The 17,471-nt window shown below is 34.6% G+C and overlaps 1 protein-coding gene across 1 annotated transcript in view; it reads left to right on the top strand.

The window, feature by feature from the left end:
* Positions 1 to 6,009, top strand: part of mmrn2a (multimerin 2a) — a 14,990-nt gene extending 8,981 nt beyond the window's left edge. Inside the window, exons 7-12 of the mRNA XM_056396060.1 lie at positions 516 to 931; positions 2,073 to 2,285; positions 2,664 to 3,098; positions 3,202 to 3,565; positions 3,698 to 4,225; positions 4,374 to 6,009. Coding sequence (XP_056252035.1) covers positions 516 to 931; positions 2,073 to 2,285; positions 2,664 to 3,098; positions 3,202 to 3,565; positions 3,698 to 4,225; positions 4,374 to 4,774 — 2,357 coding nt within the window. The 3' untranslated portion in view covers positions 4,775 to 6,009. The remainder of the gene's footprint in view (positions 1 to 515; positions 932 to 2,072; positions 2,286 to 2,663; positions 3,099 to 3,201; positions 3,566 to 3,697; positions 4,226 to 4,373) is intronic.
* Positions 6,010 to 17,471: the final 11,462 nt, after the last annotated feature.

The raw sequence follows: 17,471 nt of genomic DNA, 5'->3' as shown, positions 1-17,471 counted from the left end.
CTGGATCGGTCTCTGCTCAACCAACAGAAACAAACTGTGAAACTTCATCTGAGCTCTGAGCATCTCCTCCTGGAAACACACACACACACACACACACGCACACACACACGCACACACACACACACACACACACACACACACACACACACACACACACACACACACACACACACACACACAGACACACACACACACACACACACACACACACACACACACACACACACACACACAGACAGACAGAGGACAGAAATGGCAGCTATTTCAGATGTTTCTGTTTCCAGGCTGTGGCGTGTTTGTGATCCGGTCTGGAAACTAAACTGGTTCCATTTTAGACCAAAACCACCAACTAGCGGCCCCCAGGGGACGTGAGTCATCAGGCGGGTGTGGGTGTGAGAACAGATCAGATTTTTATTATAGAACATAAACTCATTCATGTTTCTCAGAGGAAGAACCCTGATAACTTAGTGATCTTAATAAAAACCTGTGTGTCTCTGTTTCTGTCCTCGTTGCAGACGACGTGCTGTACCCAGAAGCCCCTGCTGCCCTCCCCGTCCCCCACATGATGGCCCTGGTCATGTCTGAGCTGCAGCCGATCCTGCAGGGCTTCAACCGCTCCCTGGAGCACCTGACTCTGCAGGTAGGGGCCCTGGCCCGCGATGTGGCCCAGCTGAAAGGCAGCCAGCGGGGGCCCGAGCTGCAGGCGGGGCCCCCGGAGGGACCGGAGCTTGACGAGGCGGCGGAGGAACGTCTGGAGGCGAGACTGGATGAGGTGTTTCAGAACATCAGGGAGGTGCAGAGGCAGCTGGAGAGTCAGCACGCAGACACGGAGAACAGGCTGCACTCCCAGAATGCAATGCTGCACTATAACCTGACCAGCTTCAAGATGGACGTCGACATGAAGCTGAAACGCCACCAGAAGATGCTGCAGGTCAGTGACGATGCACGCCTGAGCAGACAAACAATAACAATAAACAATGATAACAATATTATTATTATTGCCATTGTTATTTATTTATTTATTATTATTATTGTTATTTTTGTTGTGATTGTTGTTGTGGCTGTTGCTGTTATTGTGATTGTTGTTGTGGTTGTTGCTGTTGTTGTGATTGTTGTTGTGGTTGTTGCTGTTGTTGTTGTGGTTGTTGCTGTTATTGTGATTGTTGTTGTGGTTGTTGCTGTTGTTGTGATTGTTGTTGTGGTTGTTGCTGTTGTTGTTGTGGTTGTTGCTGTTATTGTGATTGTTGTTGTGGTTGTTGTTGTTGTTGTGGTTTTTGTTGTGGTTGTTGTTGTGGTTGTTGCTGTTGTTGTTGTTGTTGTTGTGGTTGTTGCTGTTGTTGTTGTGGTTGTTGCTGTTGTTGTGATTGTTGTTGTGGTTGTTGCTGTTGTTGTTGTGGTTGTTGCTGTTATTGTGATTGTTGTTGTGGTTGTTGCTGTTGTTGTTGTGGTTGTTGCTGTTATTGTGATTGTTGTTGTGGTTGTTGCTGTTGTTGTTGTTGTTGTTGTGGTTGTTGCTGTTGTTGTTGTGGTTGTTGCTGTTGTTGTTGTGGTTGTTGCTGTTATTGTGATTGTTGTTGTGGTTGTTGTTGTTGTGGTTGTTGTTGTGGTTGTTGCTGTTGTTGTGGTTATTGTGGTTGTTGGGGTTTTTGTTGTTGTTGTGGTTGTTGTGGTTGTTGCTGTTGTTGTTGTGCTTGTTGCTGTTATTGTGATTGTTGTTGTGGTTGTTGTTGTTGTGGTTTTTGTTGTGGTTGTTGTTGTGGTTGTTGCTGTTGTTGTGGTTGTTGTGGTTGTTGTTGTGGTTTTTGTTGTTGTTGTGGTTTTTGTTGTGATTCTGGTTGTGGTTGTTGTTGTTGTTGTTGTTGTTGTTGTTGTTGTTGTTGTGGTTTTTGTTGTGATTGTTGTTGTGATTTTTGTTGTGATTGTTGTTGTGGTTGTTGCTGTTGTGGTTGTTGTTGTTGTTGTGGTTGTTGTGATTGTTGTGGTTTTTGTTGTTGTTGTGGTTGTTGTTGTTGTCACTGAGGCTGTGAGCAACAGTTTCCGTATGATGAAACTCTGTTCACCTCTGATCTCAGGTCAGCCTGCAGGCTGTTAACACCACTCTGTCAGAGCTGAAGCTGGACCAGGACCAGGACCAGGACCAGGACTGGACCACTGAGAGACAACTCGATGATCACCTCCTGCTTCTTACCCCAACCCCCCTCCGGCCCCTGCAGCCCTCAGACTCTTCAGCCCTGTGGGAAGCCATCGAACGCCTGGACAACATGGTGGTCAACAACACGGTGAAGGTGAGTCCAAGCAACACACATTCATTACCCATCAGCCTGTGTGCAGCCTCTGTTACCCATGATGCACTTTATTAGACTACCAGGCTGTAAACATGTTTATTTCTGCTGTAAGTTGGACATTTTAACATGGGAGTGTGTGGGGACTGACTCACTGCTGGACTCACTCTGAAGATCTACAGAAAAGCTTCTAGAGCCCATATCCTGAACCCAACCAGAAGCCTGTCATTTTGAATTTGAGAGTACTTTAATTAACTCCTCCCAGAGTTGCGAAGTTTCATGGTCATTGAACGGTGTGTCTGCGGCGGCGCTGACAGAGGAAGGAGACCCAGCTCAAAGTTTTCTGTGTCCACATGTTGAAAACTCCACCTCTCTGCGCAGGTGAACGGGCTGATTGAGGACGTGGAGGTGAACTCGGGGAGCATCCAGCAGCTGAGGCGGGACTGTACGGAGCTGGAGAGGCAGCTGAACCAGACGGCCAGGAATACTCAGATCCTGTTCATGGAGACGGGGCTCGAGGTCGAAGACGCCAAGGTGGTGGTGCTGAGGCGGGTGGAGGAGCTGGCGGGAAATGTTACGCAGCAAAACAAGCAGCTGCAGGAAGTGGAGGCGGACATGGACTACCTGTGGGACTGCAAATGCAAAGGGCTGAAGGACACCGTGGAACGACTGGAGAGGGACGTCGCCAACGTGACAGCTCTGGCCAATGATAACAGGTTAGCCCTGGAGGAGAACAACGGGGAGGGGCTGGAGCAGTGGGGCGACGCCAGCGACTGGGAGACAGCGGTGGCGGTGCTTCAACGTGACCTCCAGCAGGTAACACACACATACACACACAGGATGATGTGATTTTGTATCCAAAGGTCAAAGGTCAGCCTCACTGTGACATCACAGTGTTCCTCGTGGTTCTGTCCTGCAGGTGAAGGAGTCTCTGGTCTCGGAGCAGACCAGGACCAGGACTCTGGGCCACAGCATGACCCAGCTGAACAGCTCGGTGATGGTGAGTCTGGATGAGCACTTGGGTCTGAAGGACGCGGACAGGAAGCTCAGGGAGGAGATGCAGCACCTGTCGTTGTCCTTCAACTCTCTGCTGAAGGACGCCATCCGCCACAGCGACGTGCTGGAGCTGCTGCTGGGGGAGGAGGTGATGGAGTACCTGGAGTGGTCCGTCGAGGACCAGGAGGCCAACTCCATCCCGGCCCTGAAGGGGCAGCTGAGGTTCCTGCAGGAGCAAGTGAGAGGACACAACCTGAGCATCACATCGCTGCTCGGCAACAAGCCAGGTACAAGCCGGGGGGCGGGGGGGGGTTTATCTCTCACTTCCTGTCCAGGTTCCCGGTTCCTGTCGTCTCTCTGTCTTTAGATCTGAGGTTTTTCTTTGTTTTCACTTTGTTTTCTCCTCCTTCTGTTCCTAGAAGACAGAGAGGAGGTGCCGTCTGCTGACCAGCCCTCCTCCCCCCACCTCCCCCCTCATGACTGGTTTCCAGGTGGCGTGAGGCGGAGCCAAGGAGGAGAAGCAGCCCGGGAGCGGCAGCTCCTCCTTCACCCTGCGGGGGGGCGTCCGGAGCTCAGAGGAGACGGCAGTGATCTGTGGAACCTGGAGAGGACGGTGGAGGAGCTGGAGCAGAAGGTGGTCCGTTTGGAGGAGAAGCCCTGCTCCTGCCCCAATGCCTCCTCTGAGAGGGAGGGGCTGCCCGGGGCCGTGGACGCCAAACTGCAGGCGGAGGTGACGTGGCTGAAGAGGGGGCTGGAGGAACACCTGAGGGTGTTCAAGAACGTCTTCAGCAACGCCGACGTGCTGACAGCGTCCGACGCCACGCTGGATCTGGAGAAGCTGTGGCAGCTGGTGAAGAGAGAGGGAGGGAGGAGGGAGAAGAAGAGAGGAGGAGGGAGGGAGGAGGCAGGAGGAGGAGGACACCATAGAAACAGGAGGGAGTCGTCAGGTGAGCTCTAAACCCAAACTCAAACTTCTATTTATGTTGTAAACGTAGATCTTCAGGATGTTTAAATGTGACAATAATGAGGAAACATCACTCTTCATATAGCGACATATATGTCATATATTATATTTCTGTATGGATCTCTCCTCAGATGTTCTGCCTGTCCCTCTCAGCCAATCAGAGGCCTCCCTGCTGTTTGTTGCGGGACCTCCTCTGAGCGCCTCAGGCAGCTTCCTCGTCTTCCAGCCATCTCTGAATTGGGGTCAGTTTTACTCTGGCGGCTCCTTCATGGCTCCGCTGGACGGGATCTACCTGTTCGTCCTCACCTTGGACCTGAGGCCAGGTCCAGCACATGTGGTCCTGAGGAAGGGGTTGGGTGAAGCTCCGGTGTCTCTGCTCCGACAGGAGGTGACGGAGGCTGGACCAGCTACAGGTGTGGGCCTCCTGCTGCTGAGGGAGCGGGAGGAGGTGAGGCTGGAACTGAGGGGAGGAGTGTGGGCGGAGTCAGAGGACAATGTGTTCACTGGGCTGCTGCTTCACCGAACCACCTGAGGCCCTGTGGACCAATCAGCTGACCACCGGAGGAAAGACCCTGATCAGAGACTGTGGGGGGGCGGAGTCACTGAGGCTCAGAATTAGAGATGAAAAAAAAAAAAAAGAATTGAATTTGCTGAACTCCAGACGCAGTTTACAAAGTAAAACATCAAGAACCTGAAACAAGATCAGATCTGATAAAACTGACTGACACTCCACCAACGTGTTGACAGGCGGATGTCCAACATGTCCAACTGGACGAGGGGTTCAGGAACCACAGATACAAGTCTCCTCCCTCAGAGCACGTTTGGTTCAGATCTGGAGTCAGCACATGGCTAGCCTAGCTTAGCATAAAGACTGGAAACAGAGGGAAACAGCTAGCCTAGCTCTGTCCAAAAGCTCAAACACCTCTAGAGCTCAGTGTGTTGGATCATTGACTGACTGATATAGGGGATGGTAGATAGTGATGTCACCAGAGTGTCCACTCTGTCCTTAATTACGCAGCTGCCCACCTCTGCCACAAGAGGGCGCAAATGCGTCAGTTGGCTGCTTCTCCAACACAGTGACCTACAGGTTGTAAATGTAAAACTCACAGTTACGTCTGTACAGCGTCTCTCTGTGGCCAGTGTGCACATTTTCTGGGTTTCAGTTGCTGCACCGACTGTTGAACTTAAATAGTTCCAGTAACTTTCTCTAAAACTACAAACTCTGGACTCGACATCTCAGTCATCTGCAGAGCTGCTGGGAGGGGCATGTTTGAAGGTTGGACAGAGCTAAGCTAGCTGTTTCCCTCTGCTTCCAGTCTCTATGCTAAGATAAGCTAATCATGTCCTGACTCCAGCTCCAACACCTCAGTCAGCTGATGGACTAGAACAGACTTGGTAAAGTTTCTGCCTGCTGCTTCAACCTCATCAATATTGATTGATCTGATTGTCTTGACTGATCATGAGATTAAAATTCTGCCCCCGGATCAACTGTTGCATCTATCTGAAGCTGAGGAGAGAAAAATATCTGACTTCCCATCAGCATGTAAAATCATCTTTTAAAGTACCAGGAGAAACAGTCTGTGTCAACTGAGTTCCATATTTTACATGAAGAAAATATTTGTATGTAAAGTCACAGTGTGTGTAATGTTGTAAACAACCAGTATGATGATGTAAAATCACAGAGCAGTATATATTTATGTAAAGGAACGGCTGAGCCGAACGTTAACCTGTCACCAGCCTGTAACTTAATAAAAAGCTTTATCTACATCAGTGTGTGTGTAATGTCACAGCAGAGAAGAGGCAGAATCATGTCCTCTTCTTGTTGCACATGTGGAGAGTCAATTCAACAGTAAAGTTTCCTCCAGTTATTTAAAGGTGCAGAATTAATTTATTGAAGACAGCAAGTGAGGGGCGCTCACATGACATACAATCACATGTTACCAGAGGGTATAACACATCCGCTGTGCAGCTACGTCATCAGATTGGAGGCTACAGTGAGCCACTATCAGAAAGTGATGACACGGTCCATCCAGAGGTACCGTCATATTATAGTGAAGCATAAAAAGTAACAGTATAGTAAGGAATAAAAACTCATAGTAAGTTATGAAAAAGTCATAGTTATAGTAAGACATAAGTAATTTATAGTATCAAAGGGCATAAAAAGTCATTATAGTAAGGCGTAAATATGTCAAAGTATAGTAAAGCATAAAAATGTCATAGTAAAGTAAATAATAGAAACTCATGATATAGTAAGGCATAAAAAGTCATAAAAACATCATAGTATATTTAGGCATAAAAGGTCATAAAAATGTCAGTATAGTAAGGCAAAAAATGTCATAGTATTGTAAGGCAAAAAGATTTCATAGTATAGTAAGGCATAAAAAGTCACAAAAAGATTTCATAGTATAGTAAGGCATAAAAAGTCACAAAAAGATTTCATAGTATAGTAAGGCATGAAAAGTCATAAAAATGTCATAGTATAGTAAGGCATAAAAAGTCATAAAAATGATATAGTATAGTAAGGCATAAAAAGTCATAAAAACTTCATAGTATAGTAAGGCAAAAAATTTCATAGTATAGTAAGGCATAAAGAGTCATAAAAATGTCATAGTATGGTAAGTCATAAAAAAGTCATAAAAATGTTATAGTATAGTAAGGCAAAAAAATCATAGTTTAGTAAGGCATAAAAAGTCATAAAAATGTCATAGTATGGTAAGTCATAAAAATGTTATAGTATAGTAAGGCAAAAAAATCACAGTTGAGTAAGGCATAAAAAGTCATAAAAATGTCATAGTATGGTAAGTCATAAAAAGTCATAAAAATGTCATAGTATAGTAAGGCATAAAAAGTCATAAAAACATCATAGTATAGTAAGGCAAATAATGTCATAGTATAGTAAGGCATAAAAAGTCATAAAAACATCATAGTATAGTAAGGCAAAAAATGTCATAAAAATGTCATAGTATAGTAAGGCAAAAAATGTCATAGTATAGTAAGGCATAAAAAGTAATAAAAACATCATAGTATAGTAAGGCAAAAAATGTCATTGTATAGTAAGGCATAAAAAGTAATAAAAACATCATAGTATAGTAAAGCAAAAAATGTCTTAAAAATATCATAGTATAGTAAGGCATAAAAAGTCATAAAATGTCATAGTATAGTAAGGCATAAAAAGTCATATAAAAACATCATAATATAGTAAGGCAAAAAATGTCATAGTATAGTAAGGCATAAAAAGTCATAAAAACATCATAGTATAGTAAGGCAAAAAATGTCATAAAAATGTCATAGTATAGTAAGGCATAGAAAGTAATAAAAACATCATAGTATAGTAAGGCAAAAAATGTCATAGTATAGTAAGGCATATAAAAAGTCATAAAAAAGTCATAAAAATGTCATTGTATAGTAAAGCAAAAAATGTCTTAAAAATGTCATAGTATAGTAAGGCATTAAAAGTCATAAAAAAGTCATGGTATAGAAAGTCATAAATATGTCATAGTATAGGAAGGCATAAAAAGTCATTAAAATGTCATGGTATAGAAAGTCATAAAAATGTCATAGTATAGGAAGGCATAAAAAGTAATAAAAATGATATAGTTTAGTAAGGCAAAAAACATCATAGTACAATAAGGGAAAAAATGTCATAAAAATGTCATAGTATAGTAAGGCAAAAAATGTCATATTATAGGAAGGCATAAAAATTCATAAAAATGTCATGGTATAGAAAGTCATAAAAATGTCATAGTATAGGAAGGCATAAAAAGTCATTAAAATGTCATAGTATAGGAAGGCATAAAAAGTCATTAAAATGTCATGGTATAGAAAGTCATAAAAATGTCATAGTATAGGAAGGCAAAAAATGTCATAAAAATGTCATAGTGTAGTAAGGAAAAAAATGTCATTGTATAGTAAGGCAAGAAAAGTCATAAAAACATCATAGTATTGTAAGGCAAAAATAGTCATATAAAAATCATAGTATAGTAAGGCATAAAAAGTCATAAAAACGTTATAGTATAGTAAGGCATAAAGAGTCATAAAAATGTCATAGTATGGTAAGGCATAAAAAGTCATAAAAACATCATAGTATAGTAAGGCAAAAAATGTCATAAAAATGTCATAGTATAGTAAGGCAAAAAAATGTCATAGTATAGTAAGGCATAAAAAGTCATAAAAATGTCATAGTATAGTAAGGCAAAAAAAGTCATAAAAACTTCATAGTATAGTAAGGCATAAAAAGTCATAAAAACATCATAGTATAGTAAGGCATAAAATGTCATAAAAATGTCATAGTATAGTAAGGCAAAAAATGTCATAGTATAGTAAGGCAAAAAAAGTCATATAAAAATCATAGTATAGTAAGGCATAAAAAGTCATAAAAATGTCATAGCATAGTAAGGCATAAAGAGTCATAAAAACATCATAGTATAGTAAGGCAAAAAATGTCATAGTATAGTAAGGCAAAAAAAGTCATAAAAACTTCATAGTATAGTAAGGCATAAAAAGTCATAAAAATGTCATAGTATAGTAAGGCATAAAAAGTCATAAAAACATCATAGTATAGTAAGCCATAGAAAGTAATAAAAATATCATAGTATAGTAAGGCTAAAAATGTCATAAAAATGTCATACTATAGTAAGGCATAAAAAGTCATAAAAATGTCATAGCATAGTAAGGCAAAAAATGTCATAGTATAGTAAGGCATAAAGAGTCATAAAAACATCATAGTATAGTAAGGCAAAAAATGTCATAAAATTGTCATGGTATAGAAAGTCATAAATATGTCATAGTAGAGGAAGGCATAAAAAGTCATTAAAATGTCATGGTATAGAAAGTCATAAAAAGTCATAAAAACATCATAGTATAGTAAGGCAAAAAATGTCATAGTATAGTAAGGCATAAAAAGTCATAAAAATGATATATAAAAAGTCATTAAAATGTCATGGTATAGAAAGTCATAAAAAGTCATAAAAACATCATAGTATAGTAAGGCAAAAAATGTCATAGTATAGTAAGGCATAAAAAGTCATATAAATGATATAGTATAGTAAGGCAAAAAACATCATAGTTTAGTAAGGCAAAAAACATCATAGTACAATAAGGGAAAAAAATGTCATAGTATAGTAAGGCATAAAAAGTCATATAAAAATCATAGTATAGTAAGGCATAAAAAGTCATAAAAATGTCATAGTATAGTAATGCATAAAAAGTCATAAAAACATCATAGTATAGTAAGGCAAAAAATGTCATAGTATAGTAAGGCATAAAAAGTCATTAAAATGTCATGGTATAGAAAGTCATAAAAAGTCATAAAAACATCATAGTATAGTAAGGCAAAAAATGTCATAGTATAGTAAGGCATAAAAAGTCATAAAAATGATATAGTATAGTAAGGCAAAAAACATCATAGTATAGTAAGGCAAAAAACATCATAGTACAGTAAGGCATAAAAAGTGATAAAAACGTCATTATATAGTAAGGCAAAAAATGTCATAGTATAGTAAGGCATAAAACATCATAGTACAGTAAGGCATAAAAAGTCATAAAAATGTCATAGTATAGTAAGGCAAAAAACATCATAGCACAGTAAGGCATAAAAAGTCATAAAAACATCATAGTATAGTAAGGCAAAAAATGTCATAGTATAGTAAGGCATAAAAAGTCATAAAAACATCATAGAATATTAAGGAAAAAAATGTCATACTATAGTAAGGCATAAAAAGTCATAGAAATGTCATAGCATAGTAAGGCATAAAGAGTCATAAAAACATCATAGTATAGTAAGGCAAAAAACATCATAGTATAGTAAGGCATAAAAAGTCATAAAAATGTCATAGTATAGTAATGCATAAAAAGTCATAAAAACATCATAGTATAGTAAGGCAAAAAATGTCATAGTATAGTAAGGCATAAAAAGTAATAAAAACATCATAGTATAGTAAAGCAAAAAATGTCTTAAAAATGTCATGGTATAGAAAGTCATAAATATGTCATAGTATAGGAAGGCATAAAAAGTCATTAAAATGTCATGGTATAGAAAGTCATAAAAATCTCATAGTATAGGAAGGCATAAAAAGTAATAAAAATGATATAGTTTAGTAAGGCAAAAAACATCATAGTACAATAAGGGAAAAAATGTCATAGTATAGTAGGCATAAAAAGTCATATAAAAATTATAGTATAGTAAGGCATAAAAAGTCATAAAAATGTCATAGTATAGTAATGCATAAAAAGTCATAAAAACATCATAGTATAGTAAGGCAAAAAATGTCATAGTATAGTAAGGCATAAAAAGTCATAAAAACATCATAGTATAGTAAAGCAAAAAATGTCTTAAAAATGTCATGGTATAGAAAGTCATAAAAATCTCATAGTATAGGAAGGCATAAAAAGTAATAAAAATGATATAGTTTAGTAAGGCAAAAAACATCATAGTACAATAAGGGAAAAAATGTCATAAAAATGTCATAGTATAGTAAGGCAAAAAATGTCATAGTATAGTAAGGCATAAAAAGTCATAAAAATGTTATAGTATAGTAAGGCATAAAGAGTCATAAAAACATCATAGTATAGTAAGGCAAAAAATGTCATAAAATTGTCATGGTATAGAAAGTCATAAATATGTCATAGTATAGGAAGGCATAAAAAGTCATTAAAATGTCATGGTATAGAAAGTCATAAAAATCTCATAGTATAGGAAGGCATAAAAAGTAATAAAAATGATATAGTTTAGTAAGGCAAAAAACATCATAGTACAATAAGGGAAAAAATGTCATAAAAATGTCATAGTATAGTAAGGCAAAAATAGTCATATAAAAATCATAGTATAGTAAAGCATAAAAAGTCATAAAAATGTTATAGTATAGTAAGGCATAAAGAGTCATAAAAACATCATAGTATAGTAAGGCAAAAAATGTCATAAAATTGTCATGGTATAGAAAGTCATAAATATGTCATAGTATAGGAAGGCATAAAAAGTCATTAAAATGTCATGGTATAGAAAGTCATAAAAATCTCATAGTATAGGAAGGCATAAAAAGTCATAAAAATGATATAGTACTTTAAAGCAAAAAAATATCATAGTATAGTAAGGCATAAAAATTAACAAAAATGTCATAGTATAGTAAGGCAAAAAATGTCATAGTATAGGAAGGCATAAAAATGTCATAGTATAGTACGTCATAAAAAGTCATAAAAATGTTATAGTATAGTGAGGCAAAAAAAATGTCATAGTATAGTAAGGCATAAAAAGTCATAAAAACATCATAGTATAGTAAGTCAAAAAATGTCATAAAAATGTCATAGTATAGTAAGGCAAAAAATGTCATAAAAATGTTATAGTATAGTAAGGCAAAAAAATGTCATAGTATAGTAAGGCATAAAAAGTCATAAAAACATCATAGTATATTAAGGCAAAAAATGTCATAAAAATGTCATAGTATAGTAAGGCAAAAAATTTCATAGTATAGTAAGGCATAAAAAGTCATAAAAACATCATAGTACAGTAAGGCAAAAAATGTCATAAAAATGTCATAGTATAGTAAGGCATAAAATGTCATAGTATAGTAAGGCATAAAAAGTCATAAAAACATCATAGTACAGTAAGGCAAAAAATGTCATAAAAATGTCATAGTATAGTAAGGCAAAAAATGTCATAGTATAGTAAGGCATAAAAAGTCATAAAAATGTCATAGCATAGTAAGGCATAAAGAGTTATAAAAACATCATAGTATAGTTAGGCAAAAAATGTCGTAAAAATGTCATAGTTTAGTAAGGCAAAAAATGACATTGTATAGTAAGGCATAAAAAGTCTTTAAAATGTCATGGTATAGAAAGTCATAAATATGTCATAGTATAGTAAGGCATAAAAAGTCATAAAAATGTCATAGTATAGTAAGGCAAAAAATGTCATTGTATAGTAAGGCATAAAAAGTCATATAAACATCATAGTATAGTAAGGCATAAAGCGTCATAAAAACATCATAGTATAGGAAGGCAAAAAATGTCACTAAAATGTCATAGTATAGTAAGGCAAAAAATGTCATAGTATAGTAAGGCATAAAAAGTCATAAGAATGCCATGGTATAGAAAGTCATAAATATGTCATAGTATAGGAAGGCATAAAAAGTCATAAAAACGTTATAGTATAGTAAGGCATAAAGAGTCATAAAAATGTCATAGTATAGTAAGGCAAAAAAAGTCATAAAAACTTCATAGTATAGTAAGGCATAAAGCGTCATAAAAACATCATAGTATAGGAAGGCAAAAAATGTCACTAAAATGTCATAGTATAGTAAGGCAAAAAATGTCATAGTATAGTAAGGCATAAAAAGTCATAAGAATGCCATGGTATAGAAAGTCATAAATATGTCATAGTATAGGAAGGCATAAAAAGTCATTAAAATGTCATGGTATAGAAAGTCATAAAAATCTCATAGTATAGGAAGGCATAAAAAGTCATAAAAATGTCATGGTATAGAAAGTCATAAAAATGTCATAGTATAGGAAGGCATAAAAAGTCATAAAAATGTCATAGTATAGAAAGGCATAAAAAGTCATTAAAATGTCATGGTATAGAAAGTCATAAAAATGTCATAGTATAGTAAGGCAAAAAATGTCATTCTATAGTAAGGCATAAAAAGTCATAAAAACATCATAGTATAGTAAGGCAAAAAATGTCATAGTATAGTAAGGCATAAAAAGTAATAAAAACATCATAGTATAGTAAGGCATAAAAAGTCATAAAAACATCATAGTATAGTAAGGCAAAAAATGTCATAGTATAGTAAGGCATAAAAAGTAATAAAAACATCATAGTATAGTAAAGCAAAAAATGTCTTAAAAATGTCATGGTATAGAAAGTCATAAATATGTCATAGTATAGGAAGGCATAAAAAGTCATAAAAATGTCATGGTATAGAAAGTCATAAAAATCTCATAGTATAGGAAGGCATAAAAAGTAATAAAAATGATATAGTTTAGTAAGGCAAAAAACATCATAGTACAATAAGGGAAAAAAATGTCATAGTATAGTAAGGCATAAAAAGTCATATAAAAATCATAGTATAGTAAGGCATAAAAAGTCATAAAAATGTCATATTATAGTAATGCATAAAAAGTCATAAAAACATCATAGTATAGTAAGGCAAAAAATGTCATAGTATAGTAAGGCATAAAAAGTAATAAAAACATCACAATATAGTAAAAAAAAAATGTTTTAAAAATGTCATGGTATAGAAAGTCATAAAAATCTCATAGTATAGGAAGGCATAAAAAGTCATTAAAATGTCATGGTATAGAAAGTCATAAAAATCTCATAGTATAGGAAGGCATAAAAAGTCATAAAAATGTCATGGTATAGAAAGTCATAAAAATCTCATAGTATAGTAAGGCAAAAAATGTCATAAAAATGTCATAGTATAGTAAGGCAAAAAATGTCATTGTATAGTAAGGCATGAAAAGTCATAAAAACATCATAGTATAGTAAGGAAAAAATAGTCATATAAAAATCATAGTATAGTAAGGCATAAAAAGTCATAAAAACGTTATAGTATAGTAAGGCATAAAGAGTCATAAAAATGTCATAGTATAGTAAGGCAAAAAAAGTCATAAAAACTTCATAGTATAGTAAGGCATAAAAAGTCATAAAAACATCATAGTATAGTAAGGCAAAAAAATGTCATAGTATAGTAAGGCAAAAAAATGTCATAGTATAGTAAGGCATAAAAAGTCATAAAAATGTCATAGTATAGTAAGGCATAAAAAGTCATAAAAACATCATAGTATAGTAAGGCAAAAAATGTCATAAAAATGTCATAGTATAGTAAGTCAAAAAAATGTCATAGTATAGTAAGGCAAAAAAAGTCATATAAAAATCATAGTATAGTAAGGCATAAAAAGTCATAAAAATGTCATAGCATAGTAAGGCATAAAGAGTCTTAAAAACATCATAGTATAGTAAGGCAAAAAATGTCATATAAAAATCATAGTATAGTAAGGCATAAAAAGTCATAAAAATGTCATAGCATAGTAAGGCATAAAGAGTCATAAAAACATGATAGTATAGTAAGGCAAAAAATGTCATAGTATAGTAAGGCATAAAAAGTCATAAAAATGTCATAGTATAGTAAGGCATAAAAAGTCATAAAAACATCATAGTATAGTAAGCCATAGAAAGTAATAAAAATATCATAGTATAGTAAGGCTAAAAATGTCACAAAAATGTCATACTATAGTAAGGCATAAAAAGTCATAAAAATGTCATAGCATAGTAAGGAAAAAAATGTCATAGTATAGTAAGGCATAAAGAGTCATAAAAACATCATAGTATAGTAAGGCAAAAAATGTCATAAAATTGTCATGGTATAGAAAGTCATAAATATGTCATAGTAGAGGAAGGCATAAAAAGTCATTAAAATGTCATGGTATAGAAAGTCATAAAAAGTCATAAAAACATCATAGTATGGTAAGGCAAAAAATGTCATAGTATAGTAAGGCATAAAAAGTCATAAAAATGATATAGTATAGTAAGGCAAAAAACATCATAGTACAGTAAGGCAAAAAACATCATAGTACAGTAAGGCATAAAAAGTGATAAAAACGTCATAGTATAGTAAGGCAAAAAATGTCATAGTATAGTAAGGCATAAAGAGTCATAAAAACATCATGGTATAGTAAGGCAAAAAATGTCATAAAAATGTCATAGTATAGTAAGGCAAAAAATGTCATAGTATAGTAAGGCATAAAAAGTCATAAAAATGTCATGGTATAGAAAGTCATAAAAATGTCATAGTATAGGAAGGCATAAAAAGTCATAAAAACATCATAGTATAGGAAGGCATAAAAAGTCATAAAAATGTCATGGTATAGAAAGTCATAAAAATTTCATAGTATAGTAAGGCAAAAAATGTCATAAAAACTTCATAGTATAGCAAGGCATAAAAAGTCATAAAAATGTCATAGTATAGTAAGGCATAAAAAGTCATAAAAACATCATAGTATAGTAAGGCAAAAAATGTCATAGTATAGTAATGCAAAAAATGTCATAGTATAGTAAGGCATAAAAAGTCATAAAAACATCATAGTATAGTAAGGCATAAAAAGTCATAAAAATGTCATAGTATAGTATGGTATAGTAAGGCAAAAAATGTCATAGTATAGTAAGGCAAAAAATGTCATAGTATAGTAAGGCAAAAAAAGTCATAAAAACTTCATAGTATAGTAAGGCATAAAAAGTCATAAAAATGTCATAGTATAGTAAGGCATAAAAAGTCATAAAAACATCATAGTATAGTAAGGCAAAAAATGTCATAGTATAGTAAGGCATAAAAAGTCATAAAAACATCATAGAATATTAAGGCAAAAAATGTCATAGTATAGTAAGGCATAAAAAGTCATAAAAATGATATAGTATAGTAAGGCAAAAAACATCATAGTATAGTAAGGCAAAAAACATCATATTACAGTAAGGCATAAAAATTCATAAAAACATCATAGAATAGTAAGGCAAAAAATGTCATAGTATAGTAAGGCAAAAAAAGTCATAAAAACTTCATAGTATAGTAAGGCATAAAAAGTCATAAAAATGTCATAGTATAGTAAGGCAAAAAACATCATAGTATAGTAAGGCAAAAAACATCATAGTACAGTAAGGCATAAAAATTCATAAAAACATCATAGAATAGTAAGGCAAAAAATGTCATAGTATAGTAAATGCATAAAAAGTCATAAAAACTTCCTAGTATAGTAAGGCAAAAAATGTTCATAGTATAGTAAGGCATAAAAAGTCATAAAAATGATATAGTATAGTAAGGCAAAAAACATCATAGTATAGTAAGGCAAAAAACATCATAGTATAGTAGGCATAAAAAGTGATAAAAACGTCATAGTATAGTAAGGCAAAAAATGTCATAGTTTAGTAAGGCATAAAACATCATAGTACAGTAAGGCATAAAAAGTCATAAAAATGTCATAGCATAGTAAGGCAAAAAATGTCATAGTATAGTAAGGCATAAAGAGTCATAAAAACATCATGGTATAGTAAGGCAAAAAATGTCATAAAAATGTCATAGTATAGTAAGGCAAAAAATGTCATAGTATAGTAAGGCATAAAAAGTCTTAAAAATGTCATGTATAGAAAGTAATAAAAATGTCATAGTATAGGAAGGCATAAAAAGTCATAAAAACATCATAGTATAGGAAGGCATAAAAAGTCATAAAAATGTCATAGTATAGAAAGTCAAAAAAATGTCATAGTATAGAAAGTCAAAAAAATGTCATAGTATAGGAAGGCATAAAAAGTCATAAAAACATCATAGTATAGTAATGCAAAAAATGTCATAAAAACATCATAGTATAGTAAGGCAAAAAATTTCATAGTATAGTAAGGCAAAAAATGTCATAAAAACTTCATAGTATAGTAAGGCAAAAAAACTCATTAAAACTTCATAGTATAGCAAGGCATAAAAAGTCATAAAAATGATATAGTATAGTAAGGCAAAAAACATCATAGTATAGTAAGGCAAAAAAACATCATAGTATAGTAGGCATAAAAAGTGATAAAAACGTCATAGTATAGTAAGGCAAAAAATGTCATAGTATAGTAAGGCATAAAAACATCATAGTACAGTAAGGCATAAAAAGTCATAAAAATGTCATCGCATAGTAAGGTAAAAAATGTCATAGTTATAGTAAGGCATAAAGAGTCATAAAAACATCATGGTATAGTAAGGCAAAAAATGTCATAAAAATGTCATAGTATAGTAAGGCAAAAAATGTCATAGTATAGTAAGCATAAAAAGTCTTAAAAATGTCATGGTATATAAAGTCATAAAAATGTCATAGTATAGGAAGGCATAAAAAGTCATAAAAACATCATAGTATAGGAAGGCATAAAAAGTCATAAAAATGTCATAGTATAGAAAGTCAAAAAAATGTCATAGTATAGAAAGTCAAAAAAATGTCATAGTATAGAAAGTCAAAAAAATGTCATAGTATAGGAAGGCATAAAAAGTCATAAAAACATCATAGTATAGTAATGCAAAAAATGTCATAAAAACATCATAGTATAGTAAGGCAAAAAATTTCATAGTATAGTAAGGCAAAAAATGTCATAGTATAGTAAGGCAAAAAAAGTCATAAAAAAGTCATAAAAACTTCATAGTATAGTAAGGCATAAAAAGTCATAAAAATGTCATAGTATAGTAAGGCAAAAAAACATCATAGTATAGTAA

Source organism: Seriola aureovittata, chromosome 14 (genome assembly GCF_021018895.1).
Source record: "Seriola aureovittata isolate HTS-2021-v1 ecotype China chromosome 14, ASM2101889v1, whole genome shotgun sequence".
Taxonomy (NCBI): domain Eukaryota; kingdom Metazoa; phylum Chordata; class Actinopteri; order Carangiformes; family Carangidae; genus Seriola; species Seriola aureovittata.
The sequence above is the reverse complement of the archived record's forward strand: the minus strand, read 5'-3'. Positions and strand labels throughout refer to the sequence as shown.